General features: G+C 37.5%; 2 protein-coding genes across 2 annotated transcripts in view; both read right to left on the bottom strand.

Annotated features, from left to right (window-relative positions):
* Nucleotides 1-5,507: 5,507 nt before the first annotated feature.
* LOC147489276 (uncharacterized) lies at nucleotides 5,508-6,317 on the bottom strand. The gene is made up of 2 exons (XM_086574604.1): nucleotides 6,064-6,317; nucleotides 5,508-5,901 (listed from the first exon to the last, which is right to left on the bottom strand). The coding sequence occupies exons 1-2, from the start codon at nucleotides 6,315-6,317 to the stop codon at nucleotides 5,508-5,510; spliced, it is 648 nt and encodes a 215-aa protein (XP_086430730.1).
* Nucleotides 6,318-6,392: 75 nt separating this feature from the next.
* LOC147489275 (uncharacterized) overlaps nucleotides 6,393-18,312 on the bottom strand; it is a 28,318-nt gene continuing 16,398 nt past the window's right edge. Inside the window, exon 2 of the mRNA XM_086574603.1 lies at nucleotides 6,393-6,509. Within this exon, the coding sequence (XP_086430729.1) occupies nucleotides 6,393-6,509 (117 nt within the window). The remainder of the gene's footprint in view (nucleotides 6,510-18,312) is intronic.

Below are 18,312 nucleotides of genomic sequence, written 5' to 3'. Positions count from 1 at the left end.
TTCTATATGATGTGCTTAGATCACACAACTATTAGTAATGATATGAATGAAAGACTCGGAAGAATTAAGTAGAAACTAATGTTTTTATTGATCAATGCTGAAAAACTTTACAATCACTCTAGCTCTCTCTTTCTCTCTCCTATTTTATGACTTTTTTTGAGAATGAATCGAATGAATCACTTTCTTTTTCATCCAGTCTTTATATAGTCCTCTCAAATATCTTTGACTCAATCCGCTTTTGACACATGTCCCTTGTCTTTTCTTCCTCCTTTCCCCTAATACCTGCAAAACATTTCAAATAACCATTTAAAATCTACCGAGATATTGGCCTTTATGTCAATATCTCGAGTTTTAAAATATTGAGATAAAATATCTACATGTACGATATTTGCCCACTATATCACCCCCTCTCGAAAATTTGAAATTTCATTTCAAATTTCAACTTTTCGAGAAGCGGTTATATAAGACATTAGGTAGTTTTTAAACTTTTGGGCCTAAATAACCACCCGGTCCAATATTTTTAAGAATACAAATTTAAAACAAATCGTTCCTCTTTCTTTAGCTTCTTGGATACGCTTCTTCTCAAACCAGAAACACGACTTTGGTCTTTTCGTCTTCCACTTTCTAGAAGATTAAGCTTGTTCTCCTGAAAAAACAACCACTCTTGCAACCCAGAAGGTACGCTTCTTTCTTCCTGCACTTTGTTAAGCTCTCTAGACCATGCATTGTCATAATTACTTTGCTAAAAATAGACACGATAGTTTATTCTAAATTTGGTTTTTGAAATTTGAATCCCTTAAATCTATATGTGTTTGTGTGTTTATGCTTATACAATGATATACATCACTACCTTAAACTCAAAAATATGTAAAAGTTTGTATCTATAATACATAAGATTATTTACTTGTATCTTCTTCTTCGTTCTGGCTTATCTATCGGATATATACCAAGTGATAAACCTTTATATCGAACTTTCTGACATGCCAACCTTTTATATCGAAACTTTCAATAAACCAATACTATATTATTACTAATGTGCTATATAAATTAAATTGAGTTTACTGAAAATACCTTTGTCGTCCCATCTTTGTGTATAGTCATCTCAATGGTGAGTGAAGACACCATCTCTGATGTTAGCATCCCTTCTGATGATACCCATTATGAGGATACCCTATCTGACGATAAGCCCAGGGCAAAATTTTGCCTCAACTTCTACTAAATCCTATCGACCTCAGATTTTTTGGGAATTATCTTATATTGTAGAAGGCATTCCTTGCCATTCTTTTGAAACCAATGCCTCTGAGTCTGAGCGTGATACTATTGAAGATACCAGTCGATGGAACGAAGGACTTAGCCTTTTTTTCATCAAACGACCCAATCTAGCTTTAGTCCAAGTCACCTATTAGATTCCCTCATCCCTTTATTTACAACATTATGCTGGTACTCAGAGTTTTACCCAATGTCAAAGTGGTACCCGAGAAGGAATCATTGTTACTGTTGGCTAAATTGCCGCTGGATTGAGATTTTCTCTATCCAACCTCGATCGTGAAGTGTTAAATCATCTGAACATTTCCCCTGGTCAGGGTATGGGTAACTTCTGGAGGTTAATGTTTGTCTGCAATTATTACAATAACCACCTCTCCTAGATATATGAGGCTAACCGAATCAGGCTATCCGATATCCTTATGCATTATAGATTTTGTGAAAAGATTATCGGATATTTTTATCCCAAAAAACATACCCATAAAGATATTAGGGGTATCCTTCGTAAAAACCATAAGAGCGACAAGGAATGGACCAAGTACCTTATCGTTGTTATGGGTGATTGGGAAAGCGCCGATACTCCAGCAAATCATCCTTTGAAATATCAAATCTTCAACTCCTCAGGTATACCCTCATTTTGATTTGTTTTCGATATTTAGATATCAGAATCCCCATCTGACCTCAGCCTCTCTGTATCTTTTCAGTTCTTCTTCCTCATTTTGATAAAGCTCGTGGGAACTCGAACAGAGTACTCAAGCTTTTAGAAGGGACCGATGAAGATGTTGATATCAGAACTGGGGCTGATAGAGAAGGGAACCCCAAAATCACTATTCCTCTTCCTGACATCTCAAATTATCGTGAACCTCTTTATGTTCTCAAAAGTTGGGCTCTTCAAAAAATGGGTCAGTCGCTAATTCCAACTCAATCTCCTTCAGGAAATCCAGTAGATGATTTTTTTTTTCTCTTATCCTCCTTCGCCTTGCATGAACTGCCTCCTAATATTCCCCAAGTTTTCTTTGATTATTTAGATAACAATCTTACCATGACTCCAAATCTTTTTCCCCAAATTAAAAAAGAAGTTCCTGCTTTTTATGAATATCCGATTTTACAATATATATTTGATCAGCATCGTTTATTGTATACAGATTTGGCACCTTGAATGCTGATGAACCCCAATGATGGTCGCTACTTATCTGAGAAAGGAAAAAAGAAAGCAACCAAACCCATATCGGTACCACCTTTTGCCAATAAGCAAGCTGCCCCTTCTTCCACTTCTGATAAGCATACTGCCCCTGCTGCTAAGGATAAGCCTCCTACTTCTTCTCAACAAACCCAAACTATTCCTCTACCAGATACTCATGTTCATTCTAAGAAAAGAAAAACTACTGCCTGGGGTGAAAGTGGACTTGCTGTTGGTCAAAGCCTTGATTTTATACCTTCGGCCGATCCAAGTCATATCTTCAAACCTTCTTTTCGCTTTATATTGATGGAAGTGATATCCTTTTAATGGCCTCGCTTTTCGATAACACTGCTAACGATGCGTTGGGTGTCGCTCTGTCCACTAGTTGTATTCTCCCTAAAGACAAAATCGCCATTTGCAAAGTGGATCCCATAGAACGTACGCCTCACACTCTATTGTGATTATATGGAAAAGGTACGTGTATCTTTTCTTCTACCAGTTCATACTGACTTCGCTTTTTACTTTACATTTATCCATTTATGATATTTTCATTAGGTGAAAGTGATTGCCATGGCCCAGTTTGATCTTCACCATAAACAAGACTATGAGATCGGTCATCTTAAAAAATGACCTCTCAACAAGCAGAAGTTGATAGGGTAAGCTGAGAAAATAGTGGCCTAAAGAAGGAAATCAGTCAACTTCAACGCGATATGAAGCTACAATCTAAAAATGCTGAGAAGATTTTATCTCCGAAAGTTGCTGAACATGTTGAACTTGTGAACAAGATGACTGAAGATTTTGCTTCGGAAAAAGGCGAAATATGAAGAGGCTTCTGAAGCTTCTAATGCTGAATACAACAAAGTAATGTCTGCTGTAAACCTTCTAGGCGATCTGTTGGAATCTTTCAAACCATATGTTCCAGGTGCTTTTCTCGAGGAATATGGACTAATTTCCGATGATGAAGAAGAAGCTACGATTCCTTCTAATCCTGGCGCCTCTGTGACCACAACCTCTTGCCTTGCTACTGACAGCGCTTAAACCTTGCTGCTGATCTTGCAGCAGTTGATGACCTTCTCAACACTCCTCCCATTTAGGCTATAAACTTTTTACTTCTAACTCTGTATTATTCAAACAGGTTGAATATCTTTGCCATATACTTTTGATTGTTAAAATTTATGAATCCCCATGGATTTTTGCCATATACTTTGCCACTGTTACCGCATACCATTTATATCTATATATTTAATGAAAACAAATATATATTTTAATTTTACGATACCCTTTATCTAGCTAAACAAGAGTATTATGAATATGTAGATTATATTAAAAGAGAATGAAATTTTCGATACCCTCAACCCAAAATGAGAGTATCAATGACCCTTATATATATTATCGGGAAATCAAAATTTCGATACCCTCAACCAAAAAGAGAGTATCAATGATACTTATATATATTATCATAAAATCAAATTTTCGATACCCTCAACCAAAAAGAGAGTATTAATGATACTTATATATATTATCAGAAAATCAAATTTTCGATACCCTCCACCAAAAAGAGATCGCTAGTATTTATTATTAATAAAATAAAGCATAATCACATACCTTCCTCATTAAATGATCTTTAATGGATCATCCCTTGAAGATATAATGTATATCAGAACTTTTTGCTTGTTTGCTGTGTATTTGATTTTAATAACTTGGCTGATATCCACCTCTCTGTCGATATCGCCATATGCCTGATACCAACATTTCTATCGGTACTAGGACTTTATGTGCCTGGTATCTACCATTGTTTTTTATACCAGGGCTTTTGACGATATGCCTAATACCAACATTTCTGTCGATATTAGGACTTTTTGTGCATGGTATCTGTCATTGTTTTTGATACCAAGACTTTTGACGATATGCCTAATACCAACATTTCTGTCGATATTAGGACTTTTTGTGCCTGGTATCTGCCATTGTTTTTGATACCAGGGCTTTTGACGATATGCCTGATACTAATATTTCTGTCGATATTAGGACTTTTTGTGCCTGGTATCTGCTATTGTTTTTTATACCAGTACTTTTGACGATATGCTTGATACCAACACGTCTGTTGATAGCAGGACTTCTTATGCCTGATATCAGCATTTCTGTCAATACCAGGACTTTTGACAATATGCCTGATACCAACACGTTTGTTTGTACCAGGACTTTTTATGCCTGATATCTGCCGCTGTTTCTGATATTAGGACTGTTTGACAATATGCTTAATACCAACATTTCTGTCGATACTAGGACTTTTTATGCCTGATATCTGCCACTGTTTCTGATATCATGACTTTTGACAATATGCCTGATACCAATATTTCTGTCGATACAATGACTTTTTATGCCTGATATCTGCCATTGTTTATGATATCAGGACTTTTGACAATATGCCTAATACTAACATTTATGTCTATATTATGACTTTTTATGCCTGATATCTGCCACTGTTTTTTATATCAGGACTTTTAACAATATACATGATACCAATATTTCTGTCGATACTAGGACTTTTGATGCCTGATATCTGCCACTGTTTCTGATATCAAAACTTTTGACAATATGCCTGATATTAACATTTCTATCGATACCAAAACTTTTTATGCCTAATATCCGCCAATCGCTTTTACGATATCGATTTTTGACAATATGCCTGATACCAACTAATATTTTTTTCGATACCAGGACTTTTTAACACATGATAACATCATATCTTTATGAATTTGGACATTTTTATTGAATTGAATATTCTTGCTACATATCTCATTTCTCAATAAAATTGAAAAATACATTATTGATAAAATACCTTCAAATTATTGACATTCTGAGGCTTTGGTAGTAACTCTCCATCAGCTTTCTTCAAATAGTATGCTCCATTCATTCCAACCTTATGGACAATGTAAGGACCTTCCCAATTTGCTGATAGCTTCCCAACTCCCTTTTCTTTTGTTGCTTGCGTGACCTCTTTTAACACTAGGTCCCCTTCTTGGAAACTTCCTCCTTTAACTTTTTTATTGAATGCTTTTCTGAGCTATCTGTGGTAAGAATCAAGCTTAATTCTCGCTTGTTCTCTCTTCTTTTCCAAATTTAGGACCTCTGTATGCATTTCTTGGTCATTCGACCTTTTTCTACAAGCATTGTCCTTGATGTCGATACTACCATCTCGGTTGAGTAACTTTGCTTCCATTCCATAAGCTAGAGTGAATGGCTTACTCTCTTGTGGCCACTCTTGAGTCGCTCTATATGCCCATAACACATTGTTTAGTTCATCCACCCAAAAGCTTTTCTTATCCTCCAGATTCTTTTTGATATTATCCATAATAGTCTTATTTGTTGCCTCAGCTTGCCCATTTCCCTGGGCATAGTAAGGTGCCGATGTGAAGTGCTTAATCTTGTATGATTCCAAGAGTTCTTTCACTTTACCACTGATGAATTAAGGACCATTATCCAATATGATAGCCTATGGTAACCCATATCAACAAACCACTATTTCAAAAAGAAAATTGATGATATCCTATTCTTTGATATGTTGCAAGGCAATAGCTTCTACCCATTTAGTGAAGTAGTCAGTTACCGCAATCATGAACCTTTTCTTACCCTTCCCAGGTACTATTGGACCAATAATATCCATTCCCCATAAAGCAAACGGCCAAGGGTTTGACACACAATGTAACTCTTCGGCAGGAACATGAATGCCATGTCCATGCTTCTGACACTGGATACGCTTTTTCGCATAACGAAGACTATCTCTTCGCATTTGTGGCCAGAAGTATCCTTGCCTTGCTATTTTGCTTGCCAACGATCTTCTCACCGAGTGATTTCCACATTCCCTTTCATGCATCTCTACAATAATTTGAATAGACTCGGCCGCCGATAGACATTTTAAATGTGAACCTCCTAGATTTTTCCGATACAACTAATCGTTAATTAGTAGATATCTTTCAGCTCCTACTTTTACCCTTCTAGCCTCATTTTTATCTTCTGACAGTTTACCTTCAGCCAAAAACAAAACATAGCTACTCAACCATGACGCCTGATAAACGTAAAAAGAGTAGTTTTACCAATGACTAAAGCTCACGAGAACTCTAAACGCTAGTAAAACTAGAACTATTTTCGTATATCTAATTTATCAAAGTTTTCTACTCTCAATCAAATTAAGATATAGTGGAGTAGGAAGTTCGTTCCACTCCTAGTTCTTTAGCATGCGATGGTTTCGTGTCAACTAATCAATTATAAGTCTAGTGAGAGATTTTTTAGGGGAATTCTATACTACGAGGTGAATTCAATTAACAAGTTACGAATAACGAAATGATAGAATGTTAAGGGTTTAAATCTAGATAAAGAATTAAAGGGAATTGAATCCACCTTAACTCGACTTAATCCTACTAACAAAGACTCGTCGTGATCCAAATTGAATGCTTCGCATATCAAAATAGTAATTCTAATCCCTAATTATACATGGCCTTTCTACCAATTCGTAACTAGCATGTGAGCGATTAAACCCATTCTCATGGTGAATTAATCGTTTCCAGAGCGATTAAACCCATTCTAATCCCTAATTATCACGACGATTTCTAAGTTTAACAAATATCAAGCTTCATCAAGGCTTCTTCAACCCCTCTAATGGAGGTTTAGCCTTGATTCATACAACTATCATTTCCCATTGAATTAAAACTAGACATCATATAAAAATTCTATCTTTATGCAATTTGTCTAAACAATAATTAAAATCTTAGGTAATAACTGGAAAATGAATAACAAGTAATAAAGGAATTTAGATCTAAACAATTGTAAATGACAAAATCGAAATGAACAAGAATCTACTATTTTATTTATCTAATCGATGAAAAACAATGATTTAAGAGTTTAATCTAAAACAAGAATTGAATTGAAACTAAACTTAATTAAAAACCATTAAAACTAGATCTAGAATTATATATAGTTTAGGTCTAATTAGCTACCATTAACAAAGAGCTAAGCTTTTGTTTTTATATGCTTCAGATCCAAAAATCGTGCATGGGCTTGGAGCCATGTTTTGGGCCGGAAAATCGGGCCCAAAACCCAATTCTTTTAGTCTGAAAAGGGCTCTTCAGCTGGATTTGGCTTCAACAGACTTTTCGTCCACTTTTGCTCCTTTTATTGGGTCAAGACTTGGAGCATTAGAAAGCTCTTCCCGAGCCGGTCATTTTGATGTAAGGTAGACCCAATTCCGAGGTCTGAGTCCAAAGATACGGCCTACGGAAGTTCTGCTGACTTTGTATGCTGTTTCTGCCCACGTTGACTTTGACTTCTTAGCTTTTACCGGGCTTTAGAAAGGCTTTGTCTCCTTGAATCTTGGCCTTTATCACAGAACTTCTTAGCAACCAATCCTTGCTCCTTTATCTCTCCAAAGTAGCACATTTATGCACATAATTGACTTTATTGCCTGAAATACATAAAAAACACGTAATCAGTGTTAACTCTTATTTATTACTCACATAATTGGTCTAAAAGTATGATTATTAAGGGGTTAAAACTACAGTTTTGGGCTCTTATCAAACCACCCCCAAACAGCATTTTGCTTGTCCTCAAGCAAATATGAGAAATTAGAATAAGTGACCAAAAATGGAGTTCTAACTAATCTCGTTTATTTGAGTGCGATTGCATTGACCATATGCAACAAGGCCTTAAACCACTAGGAATTCCCTAGTGGACGAGTTATAGCCTCGTGAGAGTTTTCCAGTGAAGGTACTCACAAGCTTCATCAATACTACAACGACTAAGAAATAAAACTATTGTTTCCTTATTCATGCTCTAAATTAACTATACATTTCACTAGCAATGAATATAGAATAATCAAGTCGAAACCTAAGCTAATATATGCATAATAATCAATCATCTACAATAAACATATATACAATGAGTAATACTATGAAATGCAATAGCAGGTCCGTTTCTGAGAACTCGGAATAGCGACCTTAAGTAGGTTCTCACATATAAGTAAAGATACAGACACTCTAATTTTCCCGCTCAAGTTTTGCTACTCCAGTGTGTAGTGGGCACACTTTACCTTACAATCTCAATGACAAACAAGGAAGCCGGAGTCGATCAAACACATCTGCCACTTACTATCACACTAACCTATTCCCAATTGAGCTAGAGGTCTTTATTAGGTGTCATGGGATTAGGAGATGGTTTAAGAAGGAAGGAAATGGATATTCAAAAAGGACAAGTCTGAGATAATAGAATCTTCATATTATGTAACTAGAGAAAACCTTGTTATTTACTTTTGCTTCTACACTTTGTTTCCATCCTTAGCCATATTTTTCTTTTTCTTTTCTTTGGCTTTTGACTCCCTTTTATTCTATTTTTGGAGTTTTTATTTATTTCTATTTTTCTTTTTCTTTTCCTTGGATGGAAACTTATTTTCTTTTCCTGAAGCAACTAACTAATTTTTGTTTACACAGGGTTTTCTCTTCTTCTTTCTGCACTCATTCTATTATCAGACTTATTCTAGATTGGGTAAGTTGAATTTTTTATTTTGTTTTGTTTTTGTAACAGGGTAAAGGATTTGCGGTTTATGGAAGGTTAAGGAAAGGCTCGAGGGGCTTAATTAGCGGAAAATAATTCATAGGTTTGAATTTACGGCTATATCGATCCAAAGAGGGCCTAAATTCTCGCTTAGGATATGACATAGTGATCAAGCAAGTGGACGTGTGATTTATCTATCCGATTTTACTTCTCCTTTGTGTCATTTCTCAAATGTTTCGCTTCATATAAGGCTTTTTAAGCTATATTCTCACAGGATTTTTAGAATAAGTACTCTAGCCTAGATTTCAGAACTTCTACTAACAATCATAGATACTCATGTAATATATTTATAGATAGATGCAAAGATTATTACCTACATATTAACCTAAGTTTCTAACAATTATTCGATGCAAAAGCTACGGAGACTTCTAGATTGTTAAGAGCATAAAAAAGAAAACAATACCAATATTCCTAAGTGTATAGCATAAACTTATTTATTTATATTTTTGAAATTTTTAACTTGAAAACAAATGCATATTATACATATCTATATCCTAACAGATGCCTTAATTACACGTGTTTCTATCCCCCCCAAACAAAAATGCATGCTTTGTCCTCAAAGTATTTTAAATAACGAGGGTAGAAAAATACCATGGAAACGCGTGAAATTCTGGAACATCTGCAAAACAAGGGTAGAACATACTAATATATGAAGGAAAACTGACGCAACTCTATAAGAGTTCCACCCGTTATGGGGTTAATAGAATTAAATTGCTTGGGACATAAGCAGACATAACAAAACTAAAAACTTACCTTATCTCCCGCTTAAGCATCCTCCTCCTCATTAAAGAGATGAGGTTCCTTCGCGATCCCCGCCAGCCATTATAACTTGCCAAGCTTGCCGCCATTTATCATCTACTAATGCTAACCTTGTTAAGTGTTATTATGTCCGATGGGATGTACAGGCGACCAAATGAGGTCGCGACCGCCATCCCGGCCAAGTCATAATTCGCAATGAGCGAACCACCCAATTGGTGGGTCTCATGACTTCAACCCTTTTCCAATCTGTGAATTGGGCACATAATACAAGTAAACAACTATGCATGATGCGGCTTACCAAAACAGGCATAAGAAGATACTTACGCCTCATGCTTTGGGCTCTCTTAAGACTAGCTTACTAAAACTTCGGGGAATGTCATATCGGCGACGCCCCTCGCCTAAAGCGAGGAAAATGTCACTAGCGATCTTGTTTGCGTTTAACCGCCATTCCCCAAAATATTCATCAGGATGAATAACATGGTGGTGCCTATGTTTAGGGACAGGCTACCAAGGGCAATGCTATATCGCCCCTGGTCCATTACTTGAAATACCCCTCCCCCATAATACTCATGGAAATATATATAATCATAAAAGTATGCATTATCGGTCATATATCCCCATGTGTGAATAGGATCAGTTATTGGTAATCCCGAAACTAAAGCTACCACATATTTATTGAATTCTAGTGTCGTGTCATCGACTACGACGGAGAATTCTTGTTCTCCATCCTGACTACAATAGAAACTAACGTGGTCGTAGAAATAAGCAAGAAATTTGTCTTTGAATATGAATCATCATCACTTACCAAGAGAGATGGCGCCATCCTAACTCGTAGATCCTCGCTTTTGGAACCAATGTCCATAGGTCTCCGGTTCCCAACATGTCTTCGAAAGACTATTCGTGTATGACTATAGGAGATGTCATCTCAACTACTCTTTGGAACAACTCCAAAAATCCTCGAACAACCCTCTAAAATTGGAAATTTTCGCTTTTACGAGGTCGGTAGCGCAGTGTGCTCCACTTGGGGCACGAAAGCGCCGGGTGTTTTGGATTTACAGTGTTTTGGCGCGAAGTCGCTTAACTTGGGCGCAGGTGCTCCTCTGAGTAAAATTTCTCGACAATTGTCTAGGGCGCAGTGCGCCGTAAATCTTGCCGGGCGAAGTTTACAAGGAAAAAAAGAAGGAAAAGCTTGGAGTGAAAGGTGAGAGATGATGGTAGGGTGTAGTGTGGGTTGTGAGTGTAGAATGAAGGAAGTTTAAATAGGTTCTCGAGCTTCCAAAACAAATCGGGCAAGTTGCCAAATTGTTTAAGGCAATTTCGAAAATAGAAAATTTCCAAACCCAAAAAATGAAACAAACTATATTTTTTATTTTATAACAACCCCGGTATCTTTTATAATTTGGATTTAGAATAGTAACTTCTAAACTCTCCTAGATTTCATGCTACCACCACACATAATCATAGATATGCCGATATCGGGCCAAATTCTCAACCTTTACTCCAAGACAACTTTGCGTAAGATGATCATATAACGAATTATGCTCGGTATAAATATTACCACCCCCAAACAATTCGAAGGTGGGATTAATGATAAAACACGACAATTCAAAATAACCAATTATATTAAAAAATTTAAAATCCAAACAACATAAAACAAACAAATTAATATTTAAATTTAACTACTGAATTAAAATCCAACTAATAAAACAATAAAACAATGAAATAACAAATGAACACAAACCGATGGTGAACACCTAGCCATGTGATGAAGATGGACCCCGAGATGGAGATTGGTCCTGGATGAAGAATGGCTTGAGCCATCTCTCCTTCGGCGACGACGCCATGCCTCTCGACTGCCCCAAAACGTAATCCTCCAAGGGTGGCATGCGTCGTAACATCTCTTACTTTAAACAAGCGCAGGCTTCCATCTCCAACCTTTAGTACTATATAGTGGTCCTCTTGGCTGGGTGCATTGTCTCCGTATTATACCGGATATCTTCCCGATGTTTCTCGAATATTTCAAAGTTCGATGCAAGGTTTGCTTGTTTATTTCAACTATAATCTGCCTATCTCGTATATCTTCACAAATATTTCATAAACGGGCTAACGCAAGCCAGTTTGCAACAACACTTGTATGCGTTCTAAATTAGAACTACAACTATCTAATGCATCTTCATCCGGACATGTCATATCTTCCAATTCATCCTCCAACTCAACTACATTTCCTTCGCATAACGGCCAACTCTCTTGGATGCAATCCAGATAAATACTTGCATTAGAATGCAATTTGATCTTAATAGGAGCAGATTTTGCGACAAATTTCTAAAAGACAAAGATGCTCTTAGTGATCAATAATCGGAAGGGGCGCTAGCTCTCATCCTACTCCTCTAATCACATTTAAAATTAACTCGAGGATGCAGAAATTATACTTATTCGCTTCCAAAATCCGAGAACGTCGCGCACATTGCGGATCGATGTCGCCGACTTTTTCTTTCCCCGAGGACGTTCCTACCAATCCACCGAAGCTACAAATACCGTTGGTTCTCGACTTGATCGGGCGGACGAATGAGAACTCAGTATTGTATTCACCCTCCACGACATTATCTTTCATCAAAGCAGAACTCCAAAGATAATCGCGATTCCTGAATGGTGGCTTCTAGGTTGTTTCCAGCGCGCTACGCCTAATAGCTCGACCAACAACCGCCTCTCTTCTTTCCCTCCTCGCCTCCTACTACCTTAATGAAAATCCTATCCCTCCAATTCCCACTTCTTATAAAACCGTTTCTACAAAATCATAGTGATAGAACTCCTCACCGAAAGTACCACAGTCCATTCCAATCCCTCCTAATCATCTCCGCCGCGTGAATGGCGTGAAATGGTCCCGCCTAAATGCTTGTTCCGCAAAAATTCTTCATTGTAAGCCATTGAAGTTTTTGAAACAAACAATGGTTTTGTAGGACGGAGGAGGCGAAGTTTGATGAAAAACACACTAAAACAATGGTGGTGGCGATGGTGGGTACGGTGGCAGCTTGAATTGGTGCCTGTTTTTTTGGTGGTGTGGGAAATTTGTTTGAGAGAACTCGGGCCGGTGGTTAACAATGGGCTGGTCTAGATAGGTTTTTTTTTTTTTTTTATTTTTTTTTTTTGTTAGGTTTTCCTTTAAAGTTTGTTAACCGCATGGCGGGATGGAAAAGGAAACACGATCGCTTCTGCTTTTGGAAGGAAGGAGACGATGTGCCACGACGCAGCGCGTGCGGTTTGGGCCTAAGCCCAATTCGAATTCCGAACTTTTTCGATATTTCGCGCAATTTCAAATTCAATTTGCCTCTTCATCTTGGTCCGATTTTTGGCTTAATGAGTTATGGAAATGATCAATAGAGAATTTCCAATCCAATGATCTATAAAACACTCAATTCCAACCATGGGTGACATATAAGAAGGTGGAAAAATGTCTCGAAGTGCGTGTGTGATGTAAGTTATGCGAACGAAGGAAATCTAAGTTATAGATAACATCAACCCGAATGAACTACGACTAATGGGCCTAAGCAACACAAATGAAAAGTTCGAAAGCAATCCGATGGAAAAACCGATCGCCCACCCCCAAACAAATTTTAAACACAAAATTTGTTTTAAACGGGTCGCTTTAAAGTCGATTCCCAAGACTTGTTGGATTGCTATTTCTATGATTTTAGAATTTTTTTAATTTTTAATTTTTTTATTAGTTTATTATAAGAAAAATGAAAACAATAAATACATAATTCACCCCATAGAGGAACATGACTCAAAACCGAAAAACATGCAAAAGTGGAAAACGTGAATTATGTGAAACGTGGACTTAGGATCCGGTACTTACAGCCACACTGTCACACCCCGAATTTCGACAGAATTCGGAAAAACATTATTTGTTCCCAACTCTTCGATCTTTAAGGTGTGACGCACTCTCAACTCCCAAAAACCCATTAACAGTTTAAATATGCGGATAATTAAAAACCAATAAAAATTTTAACTTAAACAAAAGTCCTCTTCATTACAAAAATTAACAAATGAAAATGCAAATAACCTTATCTCAACCAAAAATCTATATCACCTCAAAGGAAAACAAAACATATCCTGAAATGCAACGCTAACGCAAACCTCAAGCAGCAACCAACCTTCTTCAATGCTAAACTCATTAAGACTTATCAACTATGTTCATTTAATGAACACACTCGATAAACAAACATGCAAATGGGTTGACATTATAAAAATGCTGGTGTGAGTAGCTCTAAAATACAACATATTCTTATACAAATATATACACAATCCATAAGGCAGTTAGTTCCTCCACCGAGGCGTTTAACTTTCAACGACTAATACAACATCCTTAAGTACAATAATTTAGGCAGGTAGTTCCTCCACCGAGGCCCCTTAACTTCCCACTAACCACACAACAAACTATAATGCATAATAAATAAGGCATGTAGTTCCTCCATCGAGGCCTTTAGGTTCTAACTAAACCAATAACCAACATATTACCATAATTATCTTATTTAAGGCTTTCTTTGTGTGTCCCTAAAATCACGTCGTATCTATGTCTTACCTAGTTTCCATGGCTACCACAATTGCTTTCCAACGCCGAACATGTACATCAACATGCCTCCCCTCACATAATGAACCACTCCGTGTAACTACTACCCCGGGATGATGACGACACCGTAACCCTCACACGAAGCCATTATGTAAGTATCGCCACTATTCGCATAAAAATATCGCTAGCGCCTTGTTCTATTTTGCGAACGGAATAATCAAGCCACTATTTGGCTACGCCAGAAGGGCCATTCACTTTTTATTGAACGCCCGGAAGGGCCATTCAAATTTTATTGAAACGGCGGAAGGGCCATTCAGCTTTTATTAAACGCCGGAAGGGGCCAATCCATTACTTACGCCCGAAGGCCATTCAAATTCACTGAAACGCCAGAAGGGCCAATCAAATTGCACACGCCCACACAGGGCAAATCACATGAGTTGTGGTAGCTAGGTTCTAGGATTTTCATTACGTAATTTATTCAAATGTCATACATTTATGACTCATAATAATTCCATTATATCACGTGCAGGTCAAATACTTTATTGCACTAAGCCACAATATTTAGAAATATCTCAATATATCTCATAACCATTTCATTCTGTCACGTGCCAATATATTATTGCACTACGCCACCATCCCATGTAAAATATCCACAAATACTCTACTAGCATCTTACCGATAAAATAATGGAGCGGTTATACATTTATTTCTCCACAACTATTGCATTTAATATATATATCACAACATATTATAAAATGCCACAATATCAACGTCAAATCTTAATTAGATAATGACAACCAAATATATACAAGCTTCCACAGCATTTTAGCATTTGATTTATCCATACAATTTACAACATGAAATGTAGCACAATTAAACAGTCCACACTCCACAATCAAAGCCCAATATATATATGTTTTACACACTACTCACGTCAAATCTTAATTAGATAATGACAAACAACGTTATATAATGTTCGACAATATTTTATTATTACAATTGTCCATAAAATCAAATATGTGAAAATCTGGAAAAAGTCAACATTCCACAGTCAACGGTCAACAGTCAAAGTCAATGGTCAACGGTCAAAGTCAACACGTCATTGTCAAAGTCAAATTGTCATTTCCATATTCAACAAGTTCAGAGTCATAGCCATGGCTCATGGCTAAGGGCAAAGGTGCATGGCTCATGACTAAGGAAATGGTTCGGACCCAACTGGCCAAGCGCAAACCTTAAAACCCGGCCCCAAAAGTCTACACTGGCCTAGTGAATCAACCTGACCCACTTTAAAACATATGGACCAAGCCCAAAACAAAAACAGAAAAACCGGTCCAAAGAAAGCTAATTGGGTTCGACCCAAGCTAACAGAAAATGAAACTTAAACTATCCCAAAACCTTAATTGGTTCGGCCCACAAACTACTAAAATGAAACTGGCCCCATAACAAACTAAACTAATCATGGGCCCAAAGACTAAACTGAAAATGGCCCAACACTTAATCAAAACTGGCCCAACATACTAATGAAACTGGCCCAAGAAATCTAGTTAGTTTTTGGCCCAACCAACTTAATCTAAACCGGCCCAAGGCCCAGCCGGTCATCTTCTTCCTCCAGCAGCCACCCAAATCGGCCACCACCAGTTCCGATCGTCACCATCAAGAAAAACCAACCGAAATTGGTGAGGATGAAAAACCCCACAACTTTAACAAACACGAAATCCTCAAATTTCTGGAATTCAACATCTCGACCAAAACTAGATCTGAGACCGTCCACCATTAATGGCTTCTACCACCTCCGACAAAGACCTCCCCACAAAACCTTCACTCGACAAATTTCCACACACAACCAATAACCCCCTTAATCCAACCACACTTTAACAAAACAAACAAGAAAATCCAAAAAACGATCTCGGGGGTTACGCCGTTAACGCTTGTCGCTTCGATTGACCAAACCAAACTTCAATACACTTCACACGTACACCATCAACCAACATCAAAACTAAAGAGTTCAACCAAATTAATAGGATTTCGTTCCCCTTTTTTTTTCTAGACGACGCCATTAGCGCCTGTTCAGAGCTTGAAGAGAGCTACAACAGTTCAATAAAAATCGATACTAAACTCACTTAATAACCCAACCCCACAACACAGTAAATAAAATCATAAATGTTCAAATAAAAATCGGGCGATTTCTTCTTGTTGGACTCGCGACGACGCCGCCATTGGCGACTTCCGAAGTTCCAAAGTTCAAATCCCAAATTTCCGAGTTCGAAGTTTTAACAACACAATAGTTTTCAATAGAGTTTTAACAAATGATATGAATCAATAAAACAATATAATGAAGCGAGATATAAAAAAAAAACATAAACATTAGACAGTATACACCGATACACGAAAATCATAAATTCGGTGAAATAGCAAAATAGCTACTCACCTTAATCCCAAGTTCCACGAATTCCTCCGAGTCCGAGTCGTCGCGCTCCAACGCTCGAGCAAACAAGCCGCCTCCATTTTTATTATTTTTTTATTCTCTAAAAACCCTATTCTCTAGAACAATGCCCAACACAGACTCGGGCCCAGAAATCAGACCCACATGTCCCAAATCCAATCTAGCAAATTTTAAATAAATAATTAAATTAATAAATAAATAAATAAATAAATACGTATTTTAAATACGGGCGTTATACACACACTCCATAGGGAGGGCCCGGTTACCTGAATGGTGCACTTACCACTATATGGAAGTGAAAGGAAGTACACCAAATGACAAAGATCGATCCCCTCATAGGCGGTCCCTGTAAAAAGGACTTCCCTACATCGGGGGCAAAAGTTATTGAAAATGTTTTAACCGTTGACCATTAACTTGAAAGGTACTGTTGTCCTTGGGATTTACCAAGGTGATTGCCCGTAAGGGGTGACTTGATAACGAAAAGGACCGCACCAACGGGTCTTTAGTTTCCACAGGAAAATATGTAGACGGGGAGTTGTAAAAGCAAGACCTTTGACCGACCACAAACTCTTTGGCGCAAGATTTGCTTATCATGAACATGTTTCATGTTAGCTTTATAATCTTCACAGATCGTAAGAATCGCCACGGTTTTCCTCAACCTCATTCAATTGCAACTTGCGTTTGACACCCGCCTCATCAATATTGAAGTTAAGGCTTTTATAGCCCACGAGCCGCGGTGCTCTAATTCAATCCGCAAATGACAAGGTTTCCCAAATACAAGTCTAAAGGGGAGACATACCTATAAGAGTTTTGAAAGCCGTCCTATCGCCCATAGGGCATCCGATGAGACGCGACCGATCTTTCCTATCGGGATTTACATTGTTTCTAAAATCTTTTTGATTTCCCTATTAGAAACTTCTACTTGTCCGCTAGTTTGTGGATGATAAGGAGTTGCTACCTTGTGTGTAACTCCATTCTTTTCACTAGAGATGTAACAACTCTATTGCAAAATGTGTTCCACCATCACTAATGATGGCTTTAGGAATGCCAAAACGACAAAAATATACTCCTTTAATAAAAATACAACTATCTTATGGTCATTGCTCACGGCCAAGCCATGACCTTTATCCATTTAGACCGTAGTCCACGGCAACTAGAATATAAATGAAACCGTGGGAAATAGGGAAGGGACCCATGAAATCAATGCCCCAAACGCGTCAAAATTTCTACTATCATGATTGGGTTTAATGGCATCATATTACGCCGTGGATTAAGCCCAAGTTGTTGGCAACAAATACACGCCTTGCAATGCACTTGGGCATCCTTAAAAAAGGGTAGGCCAATAAAATCCACATTGAAGAACTTTAGCGACTGTTTTCATTCCACTAAAATGGCCACCACACTCTTTTGTCATGGCAGAATGATAGAACTTCATTATATTCCCACCGGGGAATACAACGACGAATAATCTGATCCGCAATAATACTTAAAAGGTAG

This window comes from Coptis chinensis, chromosome 7, assembly GCF_015680905.1.
Source record: "Coptis chinensis isolate HL-2020 chromosome 7, ASM1568090v1, whole genome shotgun sequence".
NCBI classification, from domain to species: Eukaryota; Viridiplantae; Streptophyta; class Magnoliopsida; order Ranunculales; family Ranunculaceae; genus Coptis; species Coptis chinensis.
This window is presented reverse-complemented; position numbering and strand designations above follow the sequence as displayed.

Excerpts from the sequence above, each read along its gene's own strand:
- LOC147489276 (XM_086574604.1), bottom strand. The coding sequence starts at position 6,317 with ATGCATGAAAGGGAATGTGGAAATCACTCGGTGAGAAGATCGTTGGCA. Across the intron at positions 5,902-6,063 it reads CCTGGGAAGGGTAAGAAAAG|TGGTAAAGTGAAAGAACTCT; the intron begins GTTCATGATTGC and ends TTAATTCATCAG.